Genomic DNA, 15,967 nt, shown 5'->3' with positions numbered 1-15,967 from the left:
GACTTTTGTATGGATGGACCTCTTCGCTCATGACGTGTTTTTCTTCCAATGATACTGGTTCAATTTTTTGCTTCCAACAAAAAATATATAGATTAGAACTGATCGATAACTGGACTATTGTAACTAATATGATTGGTTCGCTTATTTGTTAAGGACTCCACCTCTGATAACGCTTAAGTTGAGCCTATAATCTCCTTGTGCGGTAGCACAGCGTAACGTAATAGGACGAGGTTTCATTGAACCGCTCTCTCTCTCTTTAATCAAGAACAGCAGGAAGAAAAACTTAATGTTTTATTTTAGCGTAGGAGTCTCTTGCTTCATAGAAACATAAAACTTATATATAAAGTACTTGGTTACTAAAAACGGGAAGAATTATCTTTTAAAGCGTCTTTGTGTTATTCAAATTGTCGTTTAAAACAACTTATTTCTAAAAGGTGGGATTGTTACCTGCTCAGAAGTCCCCTTCCCTTAACTTTGATTTGGCACGTTCCTGCCGACGAATCCGAGAATATACCTTTTGTTTCCAAAAGACAGTACGGTAACAAAAGGATTAAAAGTTTGGGTATAAATAAAGTTCTTGCCTAAGCGAATTTTATGCAATAGATTCGAACAAAAGTAAACAACTGAAAATATAAAACACGAATTGAGTCATAAGTAAGCAAATAAATATAAGTTTACGACTCTTTTGACTTCTAAGCTGGAAGCATTCCTTTGTCAAAAACTATGAATACTGATTCGTTAACTGATCACTAAGATACTATTTTCGAGTCATTGGAAACAACAATAAACACATCCAAAAAAAAAATAAATAAAAAATTCATATAAAAAATCTTCCTCATAAAAAGACGAAAATAAGTGCGCACAGCAAAGAAACTGCAGGAAGTGGTAATGACAATAATGCAAAGGGAAAAAATGGGAATGGAGAAAGATTCCATCCACTCATGAATTAAATTTTCCACTTTTCATTCTAAAATACATCATGTAACATCTTGGAAAAGAATACACTTGTAGATTATTTGCAATACTTTTTTTTTCCACTATTTGGAATTTTATCCTTTCACCCTTCTGCATCCTACCGAAATCAACATCCTTTTAAAGAGGTATCACATTAGATTGGACTTCGTTCTGTTCTTTTCTTTCCACTGTTTCTTCCTTTTTTCTCCTTCTGTTCTTCTGCAACTGTTTTCTTTATTTATTTTTTATTTATTTTATTTCATAATCATTACCTTCCCTGTCGCCCAGAAGGTCGCTCTTTTTTAATGCATTGAATGTCAAAACAAAACGATATCATCCTCATTCCTTCAGAGACAGACACTGACGAACTAGATGCATCTTCCCAGCATACAAAGGTTTGCACCTTGTTCATTGCTTGCTTCTAACTTTTGCCACCTGTATAGACTCCTCTCGCTTCTAAAACGAATGTGATTCCGATATCTGAAACGCCTAGGCAAGATGCACATCTAGGAACGTTTGTTCACTCAGTTTTGTAAGAGAATTCTCTGCACCTATTTCCTTAAACTAATTTCCCTATCATACAGCACCTCTGCTTACTCAGACTCAGATGACTTGCTTCCTAGCCCCAGAAATGCTCTTGGCATTACTTGCGAATCTAACCCCGTTTCTACTCGTCCCCCTACGCTACCATTCCCTTCTCCTCCCAAAAAAATCCCTAACACTCCCTCGCAACCTCATGATCCCATCGTTCTATCCTCTTCTCCTCCGTCTGCCATCTCTCAGCCAAGTCCTTTATTTGCATCTGCCCCACCTTCTAACCTACAGGTCATCGATAATTTTCAAAAGGAAAATGGAACTCTTGAGCTTGGATCTTCCCCTTTGCATAACAAAGCTGTACATTCCGTAGCGCTCGCCGATTCCCCACGTGACAAAGCGTCCTGTTTTAAAGAAACCATTTTGGATGCTTCCCACAACGCACTTCCTCAACCCGATTCTCTTGAGATATTATCCAACTCCCTTGACAGGTCTCTTCTCCACGAAAAAAATTTACTGCAATTCAGCTCCCTGTCTAACCGCTTTGCTGACTCGGGAAACGCATCCGTTCACCATTCAGAAGCTGATACAAACCAAGTTACACGCTCCCCTCAACAAGCTCATAATGATTCGAGCATATCTTTCGCCGAACAAACAGATGTAGCTAATGGGTTGGTGGGATCGTCTGGAGGCTCTAACGTTGAAAGCACCAAACCTCCTTCCTCTTCTTCAAAACCCAATCCTCTCAAAAATGATCAGGACGAACCACTCTTTGAATTGCCTTCTGTGGAGTCAATATCTACAACAATTTCTCGAAAGCGCGCTCTCGATGCATCCTCTGCTACTCCCGATAATCGACATAATTCAACAGACTCAACCCAGAGTAACGATCTACAAAAACTAAAAAGACTGAAAAAATATTACTCAAGGAGTTTTCAAAGCTGTGTTAACGATCACGATAGCCGGGAGGCTCTCCATAATACCCTACGAAAATCAAAAACTATGGGAAAAGTTGGCTTGTCCAAAAAAAAGATCGATGAGGCCGAAAGAAAGAAGAATAGAGAGTTACAGAGAATTAACAAGGTAAAGAGGACTAAAGAAGACTGTTTATCCGAAATGATTTTAATTCTTGCTCATGAAGATTTGTTTTCCTTATGGGGAGCTTCACTGTGTGAGTCTTTGAAACCCTTCTCTTGTGAGTTCATAACTGCCAAAGATCAGCTTAAAAGCACCGTGATTTGGAAAAGAAAGGTCAACACTTACTTTGATCATTCATCAAATCGGTTCGAATTCGTCACTGAACACATACACAATGAGCCATTTTCACTTTATCGGATCCCCTGTTCCGATTTCGTGACGAAAATTGTTGATAACATAGTAGATGATTTTGTTAAATCCTGCAAGCTTCAGTTTCCTAAAAGCAAACTCATTTTCATATTAGAAGGCGTTAACAGTCATTTCAAAAATGTCAAGTCTGACATTAATCGTCAGTACGCTAACGCTGTAAACACAGGTACAAAACCCTTGCTTTTTGGTTCCCTTTCAAAATATCAGACGGTCACAAAAGAAGTACTGGAGAATGAAGTATGCAGGATGAACGTTCAGCATAATGTTCTATTGAACTATTCCAATGATGAAAAAGAAACTGCCGACTGGATTAAGTCTTTTACTTCTGACATAGCTCTATCACGATATAAACAATCCTCCCACTTGTCTGCTAGAACTTCATTAGCAGAAATAGGACACGTAAAATCAGCTGACCGAGTTGAGAATACACTGAATTTTATGCTAAGGCAAATACTGAGAGTTACCCCCAATATTTCGAATGCTATCTGCGATCACTTTCCATCCATTCCCAAGCTGGTTCAATATTTAGAAGCAAATGGTGAAGAATCTTTGTCTAATATTATGATTGCTACTGCTGTGAGCGAGAGAAATCTTGGAACAGCATTATCCCGTCGTATATACAATACTTTTTTAGGCAGAAAAAGTGCAGATGATGCTCCATAAATACCAATATGCATCTTATTTGATTTTTCTTTCTTTTCAGAAGTTTTACTATTTAATAAATAAATTCATTGCTAGTTTTCTCATAATTTTCTCATTTCTAACAACATTATCACATCACATAAACATATCACCTCTCACCTTCATTGAGTGCTTTTCTAACGGCTAACACATTATCCACAATAACAGCATCAACGCCGAACCGAACTTGACGTCTTACGTTGTCAGTATTGTTGTTTAAGACTCCGTACGTGTAGCAAGCCAGTTTCAATTGCTTCACAGCTTTAATCAAGCGTGGACTTTGAATTAAAGGCTCACAAGCACTTACAATACCAAGCAAATTCCATTGGGCAGCAAATTTTATAGCATTCTTTAAGGAAGCTGCTCTGGCATCAGTGCGAAAAGCAGTACCACCTTCGGTTAAAAATAGAACCGGTACGGAGCACTTAAGTGATAGTAAAATACAAATATCTGGATTAAAACTAGAAAAAATGTATCGTCGATGACCTCCGTACTTTTGTATCACGGAAAGAATAGTGTCCACGAAAGCATTGTAATCATATGCAACAGGTAACAGATTCTCTTCCTCGGCTTCACTTAGCATTGGATACTTAAACTCCACATTCAATCCTACCGATTGAGGAACCTTTTCTAGAATATCTCGCAAAGTGTTAAACGGGGCACAAATGCTATGTCCCAAAGCATTCCCTTTATAAACTTTTTGCTTCGCACTCACGGGATCTTCTTGAGAATTCAGTAAATTCAATAAATTCAGTTGAGTATCTGAGGATCTTGATACTGAAGAACTATAGGCACGAGGGCGACGTTTAAGACTATACTCACGGACGTCTTCCGCCGGCTTATCCGAAGGACTATGTGAGACTGACAAAAACTGCTCCAAAGTTAAAGAATGAACTTGCGCATCGGTTCCTGTTTCATTTACAGCGAAGTCATGATAAACCACAGGAATCATATCCTTCGTAAGTTGGACATCCAACTCGACGTATGAAGCACCTAAATCAGCAGCCTTGATAAAAGATTGTACTGTGTTTTCACCCAATTGCAAAGTCAAACTATTAGGTTGATTTTTCCCTAATCCTCGATGTCCAATAACCTCTACGCTACTTACTTTTCCAGATTCGGAAGGAGATTTCGACGATGTTGCAGACAATTCGTCCTTATCCTCCAATGTCGATCTATCAAAATTCGACACGGCTTCTAAAGAAGACGCTCCATGAACACGCTCAGAACCTAACTTCAAGATATCTTCATCCGGAACAGTCGAAACAAGCGCATCCACATGTATTTTAGCAATAGGTTTAAGCCCTTTATTGGATAACAAAGTAAGGGACGGTAGTGGCTTCAATGATTGCATACCCTTACCCAAGTTTGGAATAAAGTCGCTCAATTGAGCATAAGCTCTACCAATCACTTTCAGGGATCGATGGCCCAAGGCATCAATACAAACAGTTGTCTTGTCAACGTCTTTAGTTATAAAGATTAATTCATAAGGAGGAGAGGCAACGGTGGATTTTAAACTCACTTCCTGAGCAGCATCATAATGCATATAAATAGACTCGTCATTTGTTTCATCAGGTTCAACCACATCTTCAAAATCTACTTCACCGACACTATCAAAATGAGAACGGGGCACATCAATGACCACAGTGGAGCTCGCAGACTTTTCACGAAGCAAGGACGAATTAGATGACTCTGAAGATGGTTGTATATTAGTCGCAAGACTAGTTGAGAGTAAATCTGTTGTTGATGACTTAGAGGAAACAGCAGACGACGATGTTTTACCAGAGAGGTACTGTGTACCTTCACCTTCAAGTGTTACACGTATACGGCCGGTTAAGCCACTTAACCTCAAAATCACTATAGACGAAGACGGTTGAAGTTCCATGGCGCGTTTTCGGCTTCTGACCTCTGCTCCAGAGGGTTTTATGGATAAAGAATCAAGATTTACAGGACCATCGCTCAAAGCAAAGGACGTCTGCAATACATCAAGTGCTTCCAAATTTCCACGAACGACAGCGTGCTCCATTGCAGTCCAACCGGAAGCATCGACTGCATCAACTGGTGAGCCAGCTTCCACAAGGATCTTAATAATGTCTGAAAATCCAAGAGCGCTAGCAAGCATCAGCGGCGTCCAAGAGAAAGGAGCCTCACGTATATTTTGATTTACGCCGTGTTTGATCAGTGTTTCTACACAATTTGAGCGATGATTTCGAACGGCAGCGTGCAAACAAGTGCTTCCCTTCGCATCATGCTCATTACTGTTAAAACCAGCATCCAAAAGTTCTTTAATCATTCCAGCATTGTCTCCTACCAAGCATACCAACACCAACGGAGGTATAGGGCCAGGCTTGGTCGAAGGCGTACCCCTGTCTTGACAAGATAAAAGGGCATGTAACACTTTTACATGGTTTCCTCTAATAGCTAAACTTAAAGGGGTATCTTGCATAACATCAAACCAATAAGGACGCATCCAATTCAAAGGTTCCGCCGAAGGGATGGACGAAATAATTTTACAAAATTCATAACACAACATATGGTAGCCACTTTGAGCAGCTGAGTGCATTACAGTTTGACCCCTGCTATTCCTCTCAACAGCGAGGATTCTTGTTAAGAGAGAATTAAGATGGTCTTTTTCTAGATACACAACACAGCATATATCCTTTACAACTTCTAAAAAGCAGTGCACGCCATGGTCAGGTCCTTCTAGATTATTTATCGCACGACGTAATGCAGAAGCGAGGCATTCAGATCGAAGTCCCATCCTTCCAACGACTTCTCTCATGCAAGCTTTAGCTGCTGCTACTATAGTGGCAGCAAGGATATCAATCAAAACAGTTTCAGGAGCATTTATGCAAGTCTCTGCCACTTCTTTAACGTCATCCTGCTGTATGTAAGTAAGCAAATCTTTCTTTATTGGATGTTTCGAAGATATATGCTCTAGCTTTTTTAGAGTGTCTATTCTTTTTTGCGAACTATCCAACTTCTTCAATGAAAGGAGCGTTTCATAAATTTTTGCAGAATTGGCAAAATCGAGTTTGGAAACTTTCCGTTCATAAAATGTGGTTTGTCGGTCAGTACCAAGATGCTTGTCCATTCTAGCCGCCAATTTTTCGAATGCCAGCTTATTCCACTCAGCAAAAGAAGAAAGCTTCTGAAGTCGTAAATCCAAATCCTTTATTTGCTCATGTCGCTCTTGAAGTTCGTTAATAGAACCAGACTGACGAGCTAATTCCGGATCATCCTCATTCGAGAGACGATTTATATAAGCATTCAGCTGAGATATGTTTGTAGAGAAGAAATTGACTACTTTTTCTAAATTTGCAACTAACATCTCGTCTGGGGAATCCTTAGGCCAAGATCCATCTGGAGCTCGTTGCAAATATGCTTCTTTCTCATTTTCGGGAAGAGAGGCCACGAATTGTATTCTTTGCTTTATTCCTTGATAATCTACATATTCTTCAGCGAACTCAGAGATTAGGGCCAATTGGAGACTGCATGTTAGCGAGGAACAAGGATAAAAAAGGAAGTAATTAGTGTTATGAATCTAAAACAACAAAGTAATAGCCTAGCTTTTCGTCTCATCGAATGAACACGATATTAACCCCATATAGCTTAAAGACTATGGAACAAAGAAAAATGAACGACAACATGTCGATTTCTTAGATCCTTTTCTTCTTTGTAAATTGACTAGTTTCATAACATTTGACGATTGAATGCTTATTTCCTAGTAAACTTTATAACAAGGATAGACCTACCTTTCACCAAATTTCATAACAAATAAATAATGAAACCGAAAACTACGTCAAAAAGACTGAATATATCTAAAAAGGGTATCAGATGTGCGCACAAAGTAATAGGAAAGGTTAAGTTGATATGAATTCCAAAATCTCCACATCCTTCTCCCTATGCTACGTTATTATTAATTTACGAAATTTACATCATTCTTACGGTATCCACAAAGGTCGTTTAAAGAGTATCTTCTTATAGTAGACAGATATACGATAATTGGATATGAGATTTCATTCAATATCTTTAAAGAAAAAAATACCTACTGAAGATCATTCCGAAAGTCGAAAGGAAACTCCTATAGGAAAGATCTTTTAAAGATAAATGTTCAGGGAATCGCTTTTGCGAAATTTTTTCCAATGTGCATAGGCCTGAAAATCCCGTACTTTCCTATTAATATTTCCTTGGTCGAGTCACTAAATCTGTTAAGAGTATGGAAATACCGTATTAGATCTCTAATCCAACGGATACAATTTTTACAAAAAAGATGCAATGAAAGCAACTACTGGGCTATTTCGTGATATTTTTGTCTAGTACCATATCCCAACGATGATATATCATTTTATTCGATTTAAACCTTGTAGTATATGACTTATGCTAGAAAATATGACAATTCAATCCTTAATAACCGTATCTGGCAAATGGTAATGGATTTTGAAGAGGTTTATTTGTACCATTATAGAGAAAATAGTCACGTGTAAAATAAACCAAAATGTCAAAAAGAATCAGCTTCGTCAAGTCAATCAAGCGCAACGTGCAGTATTTACAAAGGTAGAGATCAATGGATTGCGACTGGTCAATTTTAGAGCCATGCTTCATATTACTCGGAGAAAAAAAAAATTATTCTTATTTCAAATACTTGATTTACACAATATAAAATTCATTCAATATTGAACGCTCGATGCATGAAAGAAGACTTGTTGTAATGTTCACATTCGCGTAGATATTAGAAACCCCGACAACCTCACTTTTTATTGGTGAATGCTTTTCACTCTCCGCATCCCCAAACTTAATTTTGCGAAAGGATTACGCGTAGGATTGATTATCTACAACTGATAATTAGCAGAAGCTGACGCGTAAACAAACCAAAGGATTAAGAATACAGAAAGCAGTAAATTTTTGGTATCAAATGCATTAGCTTTCAAAAAGCATCAATGTTGTTCATGTTAGGTCTTATTTTTGTATTAATTTGCACTCAACTATTAAAAGCCTTAGATCTTTATTGCACCCACTACGTATAAAATATTTCCTGTTTTCTTCCCTACCTACACTTCAAGATGGACCAAGGTTTTCCATAGCACAGTATCTTTTGCATCTTATAGTTAATTACTGCAAAATCTCCAAATACCAATGTTTTATTTTATCCTTTGTTATTATTTTTTGAGTGCTAACGGGCTGGTCCATCTATGATTTTTCCGACTTATGCAGCGATAATGAAAAGTTCACTGAACTAAAACAGTAACCACAGATTGAAAAGGACAGAAAGGTGTTAAAGTTTTGCTTTCCATTGGTAGCTATTCGATGAATTTACTGTTGACTTTTGACGATGGTGAGGACTTAAAAGTTTGAAAAGATGAAACTATTTTCACGATTACGACCTTCGAGCTTATATTGAAGGTTTCATTCGAGAGTGGCCTTATAAAATGGTATTAATGACTTTCTAAACGTTTTCAACTTTAGAGGTCTATGTAATTAATTGGTAAACGATCTTATTTAACCAGACCAATCGAAGCTTCCAGCCTGAAGATTTCGACTGTAAAGTCATGGTTTATATAAGTTCTCAAATATATTCAAAACAATAAATTTCTTCGTAGTGAACAGCATCTTTTACAAGTGTATACAAATAATATATAAGAAAATAAATCCAATTAGGAAATCCAAAAAATACGTCTAAAAAACATTATTAACAATAACTATGGAATAATTAAAGGTGAAAAGAGAAGGGTTTCAGGTGAAGAGTTAACGAGTGAATGAAGATATACAAAAGACCATTCTTAGTTCCAGTAAGACCAATTGTTCACAATGTGATCCACCAAAGGTTTGCCAGCATGGTAAAGGTTAGCAGCAGCAAGAGGAAGGACATGACCATCATCCTTAATAAGGTTGTCAAGAGAAGAAACCGAGTCGCTACCACGGTCGAAATCAGAGCCAGAACGCATGAGAATGATGCGGTTGAAGTTTACCAAACCTTGACTAGCAGCACGCTTAATAGCAGTAAGAGAAGCATTATCCTCTTGCTGAGAGGAGCAATAATGACCTGTGTAATTGGTAAGGACATTTGTGATGTTGCTAGCAAAGTCTCCCATATAATTACCAGCCCAATAATTATCACTAGTAGCAGTATCACATTGAACAATAAAAGGAGCCCGTTGAGCGGCAGCTTGTTGGTAATGCTTACGATAATCGGCAGTTTTTTCATTATCCTCAAGGACAACATCTTTAACGACTTGAAGAGCAGCTTCAACCAAGGTGGAGTTCAATTGATAAACATTGGTTTGGTAAGGAAATGACTTGGGGTAAACAACTTCATTATTAGAAGAACCATCATTATAAGGATCAGTACCAATTTCCCAGCTTGCGGATTCATACTGTTTGGGAAGTTCACGGAGATCGATTGTTTGAACCAAATCGACATCCACGGCATACTTAGCAACGGTGACAGAAGCAAGGGAAGCTGCATATGGGTTAATACCAGCGATACCCGAAATCAAAAAGTAAGTCTCAGAAAGGTCAAATTTGGAACTTAAAGTCAAAGCCGTCATAGTACTGGCAGCATTCGACTTGCCTTCACCAGTAGTGACCTGGCAAACAGTCTCTTCACTATTGCAGTGCACTTCGGGAAAGAGGGTATTCAAACCGGGAACGGTTATATTGTTTGCATACAAGTCATTCCAAGGGTTTAACCAAGCATTGGCTTCAGGAGCAAACATTGATACAACCATGACTTTGGGCTTGACCACATCACGTTTACTAATAAGACCTGCAGAAGCAGGTAGGAGAGCAGAGGTCATAGCCAAAGCAGAGACAAGGGATTTGAGGAAAGCCATCGTCTAAAAAAAAAAAAAAAAAAAAATGAAAATTTAAAGAGGGAAGGAACTATGAAAGGAACTTACAGACTTTTCCTTGTATATAAACAAACAAAGATATAAACAAACAAAGACTGTAAATTCTTCTATAAAACTTTGTGCGAAAAAAAGAAAGTTCTCAATGAAGAAAGCATTTCCCATCGCCCGTTTATATAGCACAGAATTGTTTACAATATATCTCGGTTCATCTTCTTTATCATAACCCCGTTGCCTGAGGAGGTCCCAATCTGGACTTTTTTTTTTAAAAAATTTTTTGCTTTTATCTTCGAACACAAAATTCCACCAAATGGAGCATCCCCTATGAAGCAAAGTTGGATGTTTGATAGTGACTGTAATTGCTTCTCACCCAATAAATGACAAAAAAAAATTTATCGAAACGAGCGAAACAGCTCTAACTTATTCTCAAAAGTTCCTCGGCTTGTTGTATGAGGAGAAAAAAGAAAAGAAAAAGAAATTGAGATATGCATGATTATAAGGTTGACTCATCTGCAGGGACTCGAATTGAGAGTTCATCGCAACAGTAAACTCGTCTGTTTCAAATCCAACCCTTTATCTGCAAGGATGGTTTCGTAACTAGCTCATTGAAGGATTCAGGACCGGCAAAGATTCACAGATCCATTGCAGTTTATACACGCTGTAAGTTATCATATTCATATTCATACCCATCATCATCATCTTTTTGTTTTGTTTTTTTTTTTTTTCTTGCGTTTCGCAACTTACATCATACACAATAAACTAGTCGTTCCTAATCCAATCCAATGTATGATTGCCTAGTGTGGAAGCGAGGAAAAAAAGGGTTTTATGAATGGTTGCTTTATCGTAAAGTTTTTTTCAAATCGTAAAAATATACTTCATCAACGGTAGCACTTTAGCTTTTCGTGAATTTAAGTAATTGCCTTTAAATTCAAGAGTAGACTTATTAAAAATGGGGGTAATGCTTATCCATGTTGTTGATTCATTCAACTTGCAATTATCATAGTTTAAAGATTTGTGACGACCATCAAAGTAAACTTTTCTGAACATTTATTTCTATTTTTAATTCTTGGCATACTTATGTTTTGTCATTCTGATTCTTCAATGCTGTTGTTGCTCGGGCAAGGAATTCTATATCGTTTGGAGTCCTCAGCACTTAGGAGCCGCGATAGGTAGTGAATCCGAAAGGAGATAGAAGGAGAGGAATGTGGTAATGCTGGCCCTTCTTTATTTGAACAGTTAATTCGACATACGGATAAAAGGTTTCAACCGACATAGCGTCATAGTAAGGACCCGTATCAAACCGAAACTTGTAAACCCCAGATTCGACTTCTTTCAAGGGTACGTTCCATTGACCAACACGGCCGTTGGAGTTTGTAATTGCAGTAGCAAGTTGCTCTTGTGTAAGAGTACCCGAACTAGTACTAAGTTTGAAAACCGAAACCGAAATATTTTCTGCAGGAACACCTCTAGTTGTATCCAAAACATGTGCTGTGAATGTCGGCTGTTCCATCTTGATAGATCCACTCAGTAAAGCAAGCAAGTTCTTTTAACCTAGTCAGATTGAGTATAGCAAAAGGTGAGTTGTTCTTTTCCAACTTTTCCAATAATAAGCCATCGTCAACTCGTGTCCCTTTAAAGATATCTACCGTGACATGCTGTTCCACTGATAAATGTCATTTCTTGTAATGTCTCCGAAATGTAGGGAGGTAGGTGAATGGTTAGGTTCACGCATGCTGTTTTCTTCTTATTATTATTAGTAGTTATTATTATGTGAGAATATAGTCAGTTTCAATACTCTATATTAATGTATAATAGGGCCGGCCAGGACTATACTGAAGAAAGCGGACAAGCTTTTTGTCTTACGTTAGTTTAAAGAACGATGCCAAATGATCCCTTTCATTATTGATTTTCATCTTTAATTGAAAAGAAGTTTTAGCGAGAAAGGCATGATCTTCAGATCCGTCCAAGAATTGAATATAATTAGTTATTTAAAACTTAGCAAATAAAACTAATTTCCCAAAATAAACCATATCAACCATTAAATATGTTTCCTAAATAGAATGAAAGCCCTTGCACAATTTTTTTTTTTCTTTTCTCTTTCTTCTCGAAACAAATTGAATTATTTCGAGCTTTTCCGTGACTCATATACCTCCGTGCGAAGCGTTTCTAAAGCATTGTCATACAATTCCACATACTCTTTAGGCAAGTCTTTCAAATGAAGACGGAGGCGCTGGAGAGGGAGTGTTCTTCCTAAATGCTTGAGCAACTTGGAAAAGTGATGACCTTCATGGTCTTGAACAAGTGTCCAAGCATAGCCGTATCTACCAGCACGAGCAGTACGACCGATTCTGTGAACGTATCGACGAAGACTCGATGGAGGATCATAGTTGATTACATGCTCTGTGTTGGCGACATCTATACCGCGAGCCATCAAGTCTGAACATACCAAAAGCTTCAGTTCACCAGAGACAAATCCATTAAGCATCTTTTTTCGTTCATCACGAGAAATATTGCCTGATACCAAACCACACGGGTAGTTTTTCCCTTCAATACCGTTAAAGATCTCAAGCAACCGGTGCAAACGAGCGGCACCTTCATTCGACTTGACGAAACAAAGAACACTGTTAAGATTGTTGGAGTGAATAAGGTGATGCAAAAGAATAGGCTTCTCGGCACTGACAGAAACACGATATTCTTGTAATGTAGGAGGGACAGAGAAGATAATGGCATCTCCCTCAATCTCTTCTCCATCATCTAACTCTACACCTTCGCTTTGCACAAGTAGCAGGCGGGGATTTCGAAGACGAAGGGTTGCAATTTTCGATGGATCACGAGTCAAAGTTGCAGAAAAGATCAGTTTTTGTACAGGGGAATCCAAATGATGAGGTAAAGCCGTAGGTAATGAGGAGAGGAAAAAAGGAGCTATGTTTTGTTTTGATAACTCGTTATCCTTTTGAAAAAATTTTGGGTGATCTATTTCGGCCATGACAACATCAGCCCAACTCTGAAAACTTTGATCCAAAAGTCGATCCGCTTCATCGATAACTAGATAACGTAGATGCTGTAAGCTAAAGATATTATCATTTTGTATGTGATCAACCAACCTTCCTGGAGTTGTCACTAAAATATCCACTGTGCTCTCATTTTCCTCTGAACCTCCAAGCAACTGATACTGTTCTTGCAGTAAGTTCTTCTGTCCAGTCCATCCACATACACCAAGTCCCATGCAGGAAGCGAAAATCTCAAACGTACGAGAAACCTGAATTGTTAGTTCCCGAGTTGGAACAATAACGACACATCGTAAACGAGGGACTATACGGCGACTGAGACATTGAACGATAGGAAGAACGTATGCAAGGGTCTTACCGCTACCGGTTGCAGCACTAACGCAAAGATCACCTCCATAAGAGTAGCTAGGACCGTCTCTTCCTTCTTGTAGTAACAGTGGAAGAACAGACGACTGCACTGCAAATCCTTGGGCAATGTTTTGACTTTGAAGTTTTTCCACCAGCTTACTAGCAATGTTAAGTGACGAAAATTGGATTGTTGTAGTAGGATCAACCAAAATAGGCTCCGAAAGCCACTTTGGAAGAGAGGAAACAATAGAGGGAGCAGCAGAAGACTTTGCTTCCAAATACTCATCGATACTGGGTTGAGGAATTGGTGTTAGGCCATGTAGTGCAGCCTTCTGTTCAACATCTTCCATTTCAATATCTTTTTCTTCTTCATTTTTGCTTTCTTGTTTTATTTTCTGTTGCGCCGCTTGGGCCAGGCTAGCTGATTTTTTTAAACGCTCAATTGCAGCGCTGGCAGCATCAGAGCCTGTATTTTTCTCTTCATCTTTTCTTTTCCGCTTTTTTATCTTTTCATTCTTTACTGTTTTATCATCAAAAGATGGGTTTCCATCAATTTCCACGGACATTCTGGTTTACCCAGAAATAAGTTTTTGGTAAGAAAGGCAGTTGTTGGTATGCTCGACAAAAAAATTTGGAAAATCTGAGACAGGACAGAGCGCCTACAAAGAACCATAAGAAGTTTCTTAAGGTTTTTTACTTATTGGTCAAATGAATTGAGTTTCATTTTACTTTTGTTCTTCACATATGGTTCAAGTCAACATTAGAGTCACGAAGGGATTCAACGAATATCGTCTCTATTTTTTTTTTCTTCTTATTAAAAAGTTAGTTAACTGAATTAGCGCTCGGTTTAATTGTTGAATGGTTTTGTGAATATTCGATACTAAAGCGACATCAGGAATGTGAACAAAGCCTGTTAATGATTTCTCGATTTTCACCTTAAACTACTTTAAACAAGTTTGAGAAGCTTTAAAAACAAATGTACAGCCTGCAACCCATAAGCCATCGTTAAATTTTTGAATCTTTGATTGTTCTTAAAAATAGTCTGAACAAGAGCACCCCATTTATCCTAATTTAAAGATTTAATTAAAGAAGTTTCATAGATGAACATCGATCTTATATTTCCCATATTTCAAACAAGGAAAAGCGTTGGATATAACACATGTACGTGACCAAACCGTATAGACAACGAGAAGGAGACTCGCTTGAAAAGCCGACGGGCTAACAATTGTATACGAACAAGCATAATAGAGTTTACCAGTCAAAAAGAAAAGTAAAACGTGGCCATCGGTGCCTTGCTAAGTCAACTGCAACCATCATGTCGAGACTTCAACTTCAGTTCAAATTGGCTGCTGCCAGAATGGAAATTTTGAGGAAAAAAGAAGAGGCTCTTGCAAAACAAGCAAGGAGAACTGTAGCATATGGCTTAAAAACATATTCACCAACTTTAGCTCGAGCTCGAGTAGAACCCTTAATTACGCAGGATGTATACATGGAACTGCTTGAGCTTTTACAAGTGGATGCAGAGATTCTTGCCAATCGCACTTCTATTTTGGAAAAACGAGGATTTAATGCTGAAGCTCCTTGGAAATCATCTTTGTATCACGTCCTTGCTGCAGCTCCTCAGCTACCCATTAAAGAACTTAAATCTGTAAGTCATTAACATACGAAAACTAAAAACTAATTTTAAACAACAGGTACATGATTTCTTGGTGAGACTCTATGGCAAAGAATTTACCCAATTAACGGATCCTGACTTATCCAAAAATGATGAGCAGGTAAGTAGAGATTTTCCTTTCCTCATCCTTATACTAACAATTTAATAAATTTTAGTTTTACAAGCTTTTATACCCTCCTATTCCATCTGAGGAGTTGGTTAATGGCTATATAGAAGAACTACGACGAACTTATTTTCCTGAAGAGTATCAGAAGGAAGAGATTCCTTCTTCAAAAGAAGCAGAGGAACTATTGCCATTAGCGTCTTCATCTCAAGATATGTCAGCACCTTCATCAACCCAAGACGAGGTATCGAAGGCAGGGGATCTCCGTCAATCTACCTCATCTGCTACTAACGGTCCTTCTAACGGGACTTCTACCTCTCCTTTAACCTCAAAACCTGATCCCAAAACTCACGTTCCGCCTGTCGCTAAAAGCGCTTTACATCCGCCCGATAAGCCACCAAGCTTTGAAGAACTAGCGGCTCGTTTAGACAATTTAAAACGTAGTTAGCTTGATATTCAATTTCTTGAA

The 15,967-nt window shown here is 38.1% G+C and overlaps 6 protein-coding genes across 6 annotated transcripts; 2 read left to right on the top strand and 4 right to left on the bottom strand.

Moving 5' to 3' along the window:
• Positions 1–1,054: 1,054 nt before the first annotated feature.
• SPOG_00457 (Holliday junction resolvase subunit Eme1) lies at positions 1,055–3,629 on the top strand. The gene is made up of 3 exons (XM_013167966.1): positions 1,055–1,349; positions 1,398–1,486; positions 1,539–3,629. The coding sequence occupies exons 1-3, from the start codon at positions 1,269–1,271 to the stop codon at positions 3,496–3,498; spliced, it is 2,130 nt and encodes a 709-aa protein (XP_013023420.1). The 5' UTR covers positions 1,055–1,268; the 3' UTR covers positions 3,499–3,629.
• On the bottom strand, positions 3,472–7,368 carry SPOG_00456 (glycerophosphoryl diester phosphodiesterase Gde1). The gene is made up of 2 exons (XM_013167965.1): positions 7,272–7,368; positions 3,472–7,007 (listed from the first exon to the last, which is right to left on the bottom strand). Exons 1-2 carry the CDS (start codon positions 7,286–7,288, stop codon positions 3,626–3,628), a joined length of 3,399 nt encoding a protein of 1,132 aa, XP_013023419.1. The 5' UTR covers positions 7,289–7,368; the 3' UTR covers positions 3,472–3,625.
• Positions 7,369–9,296: 1,928 nt separating this feature from the next.
• Positions 9,297–10,529, bottom strand: SPOG_00455 (purine nucleoside transporter; the record flags this gene model as incomplete). Its single annotated transcript, XM_013167964.1, has 2 exons — positions 9,297–10,352; positions 10,416–10,529. The coding sequence occupies 2 exons, from the start codon at positions 10,527–10,529 to the stop codon at positions 9,297–9,299; spliced, it is 1,170 nt and encodes a 389-aa protein (XP_013023418.1).
• A 988-nt stretch (positions 10,530–11,517) lies between these two features.
• On the bottom strand, positions 11,518–11,874 carry SPOG_00454 (transthyretin; the record flags this gene model as incomplete). The annotated part of the gene is made up of 1 exon (XM_013167963.1): positions 11,518–11,874. One exon carries the CDS (start codon positions 11,872–11,874, stop codon positions 11,518–11,520), a length of 357 nt encoding a protein of 118 aa, XP_013023417.1.
• Positions 11,875–12,288: 414 nt separating this feature from the next.
• On the bottom strand, positions 12,289–14,300 carry SPOG_00453 (ATP-dependent RNA helicase Dbp6). Its single transcript, XM_013167962.1, has one exon. The coding sequence runs from the start codon at positions 14,284–14,286 to the stop codon at positions 12,484–12,486; it is 1,803 nt and encodes a 600-aa protein (XP_013023416.1). The 5' UTR covers positions 14,287–14,300; the 3' UTR covers positions 12,289–12,483.
• A 450-nt stretch (positions 14,301–14,750) lies between these two features.
• Positions 14,751–15,946, top strand: SPOG_00452 (MVB sorting pathway protein; the record flags this gene model as incomplete). Its single annotated transcript, XM_013167961.1, has 3 exons — positions 14,751–15,368; positions 15,415–15,495; positions 15,551–15,946. Exons 1-3 carry the CDS (start codon positions 15,036–15,038, stop codon positions 15,944–15,946), a joined length of 810 nt encoding a protein of 269 aa, XP_013023415.1. The 5' UTR covers positions 14,751–15,035.
• Between the last annotated feature and the right edge of the window lie 21 nt (positions 15,947–15,967).

Source organism: Schizosaccharomyces cryophilus (genome assembly GCF_000004155.1).
Source record: "Schizosaccharomyces cryophilus OY26 unplaced genomic scaffold supercont4.3, whole genome shotgun sequence".
NCBI lineage: Eukaryota > Fungi > Ascomycota > Schizosaccharomycetes > Schizosaccharomycetales > Schizosaccharomycetaceae > Schizosaccharomyces > Schizosaccharomyces cryophilus.
Note: the sequence above shows the minus strand (reverse complement) of the source record. Positions and strands in the feature narration are given on the sequence as shown.

What these genes read in the sequence shown, in the direction of transcription:
- SPOG_00453 (XM_013167962.1), bottom strand. Translation starts at nt 14,286, where the DNA reads ATGTCCGTGGAAATTGATGGAAACCCATCTTTTGATGATAAAACAGTA.
- SPOG_00457 (XM_013167966.1), top strand. Translation starts at nt 1,269, where the DNA reads ATGTCAAAACAAAACGATATCATCCTCATTCCTTCAGAGACAGACACT. An exon ending in CATCTTCCCAGCATACAAAG is followed by an intron (nt 1,350 to 1,397) that starts GTTTGCACCTTG and finishes CCACCTGTATAG; the next exon opens with ACTCCTCTCGCTTCTAAAAC. An exon ending in ACGTTTGTTCACTCAGTTTT is followed by an intron (nt 1,487 to 1,538) that starts GTAAGAGAATTC and finishes CCTATCATACAG; the next exon opens with CACCTCTGCTTACTCAGACT.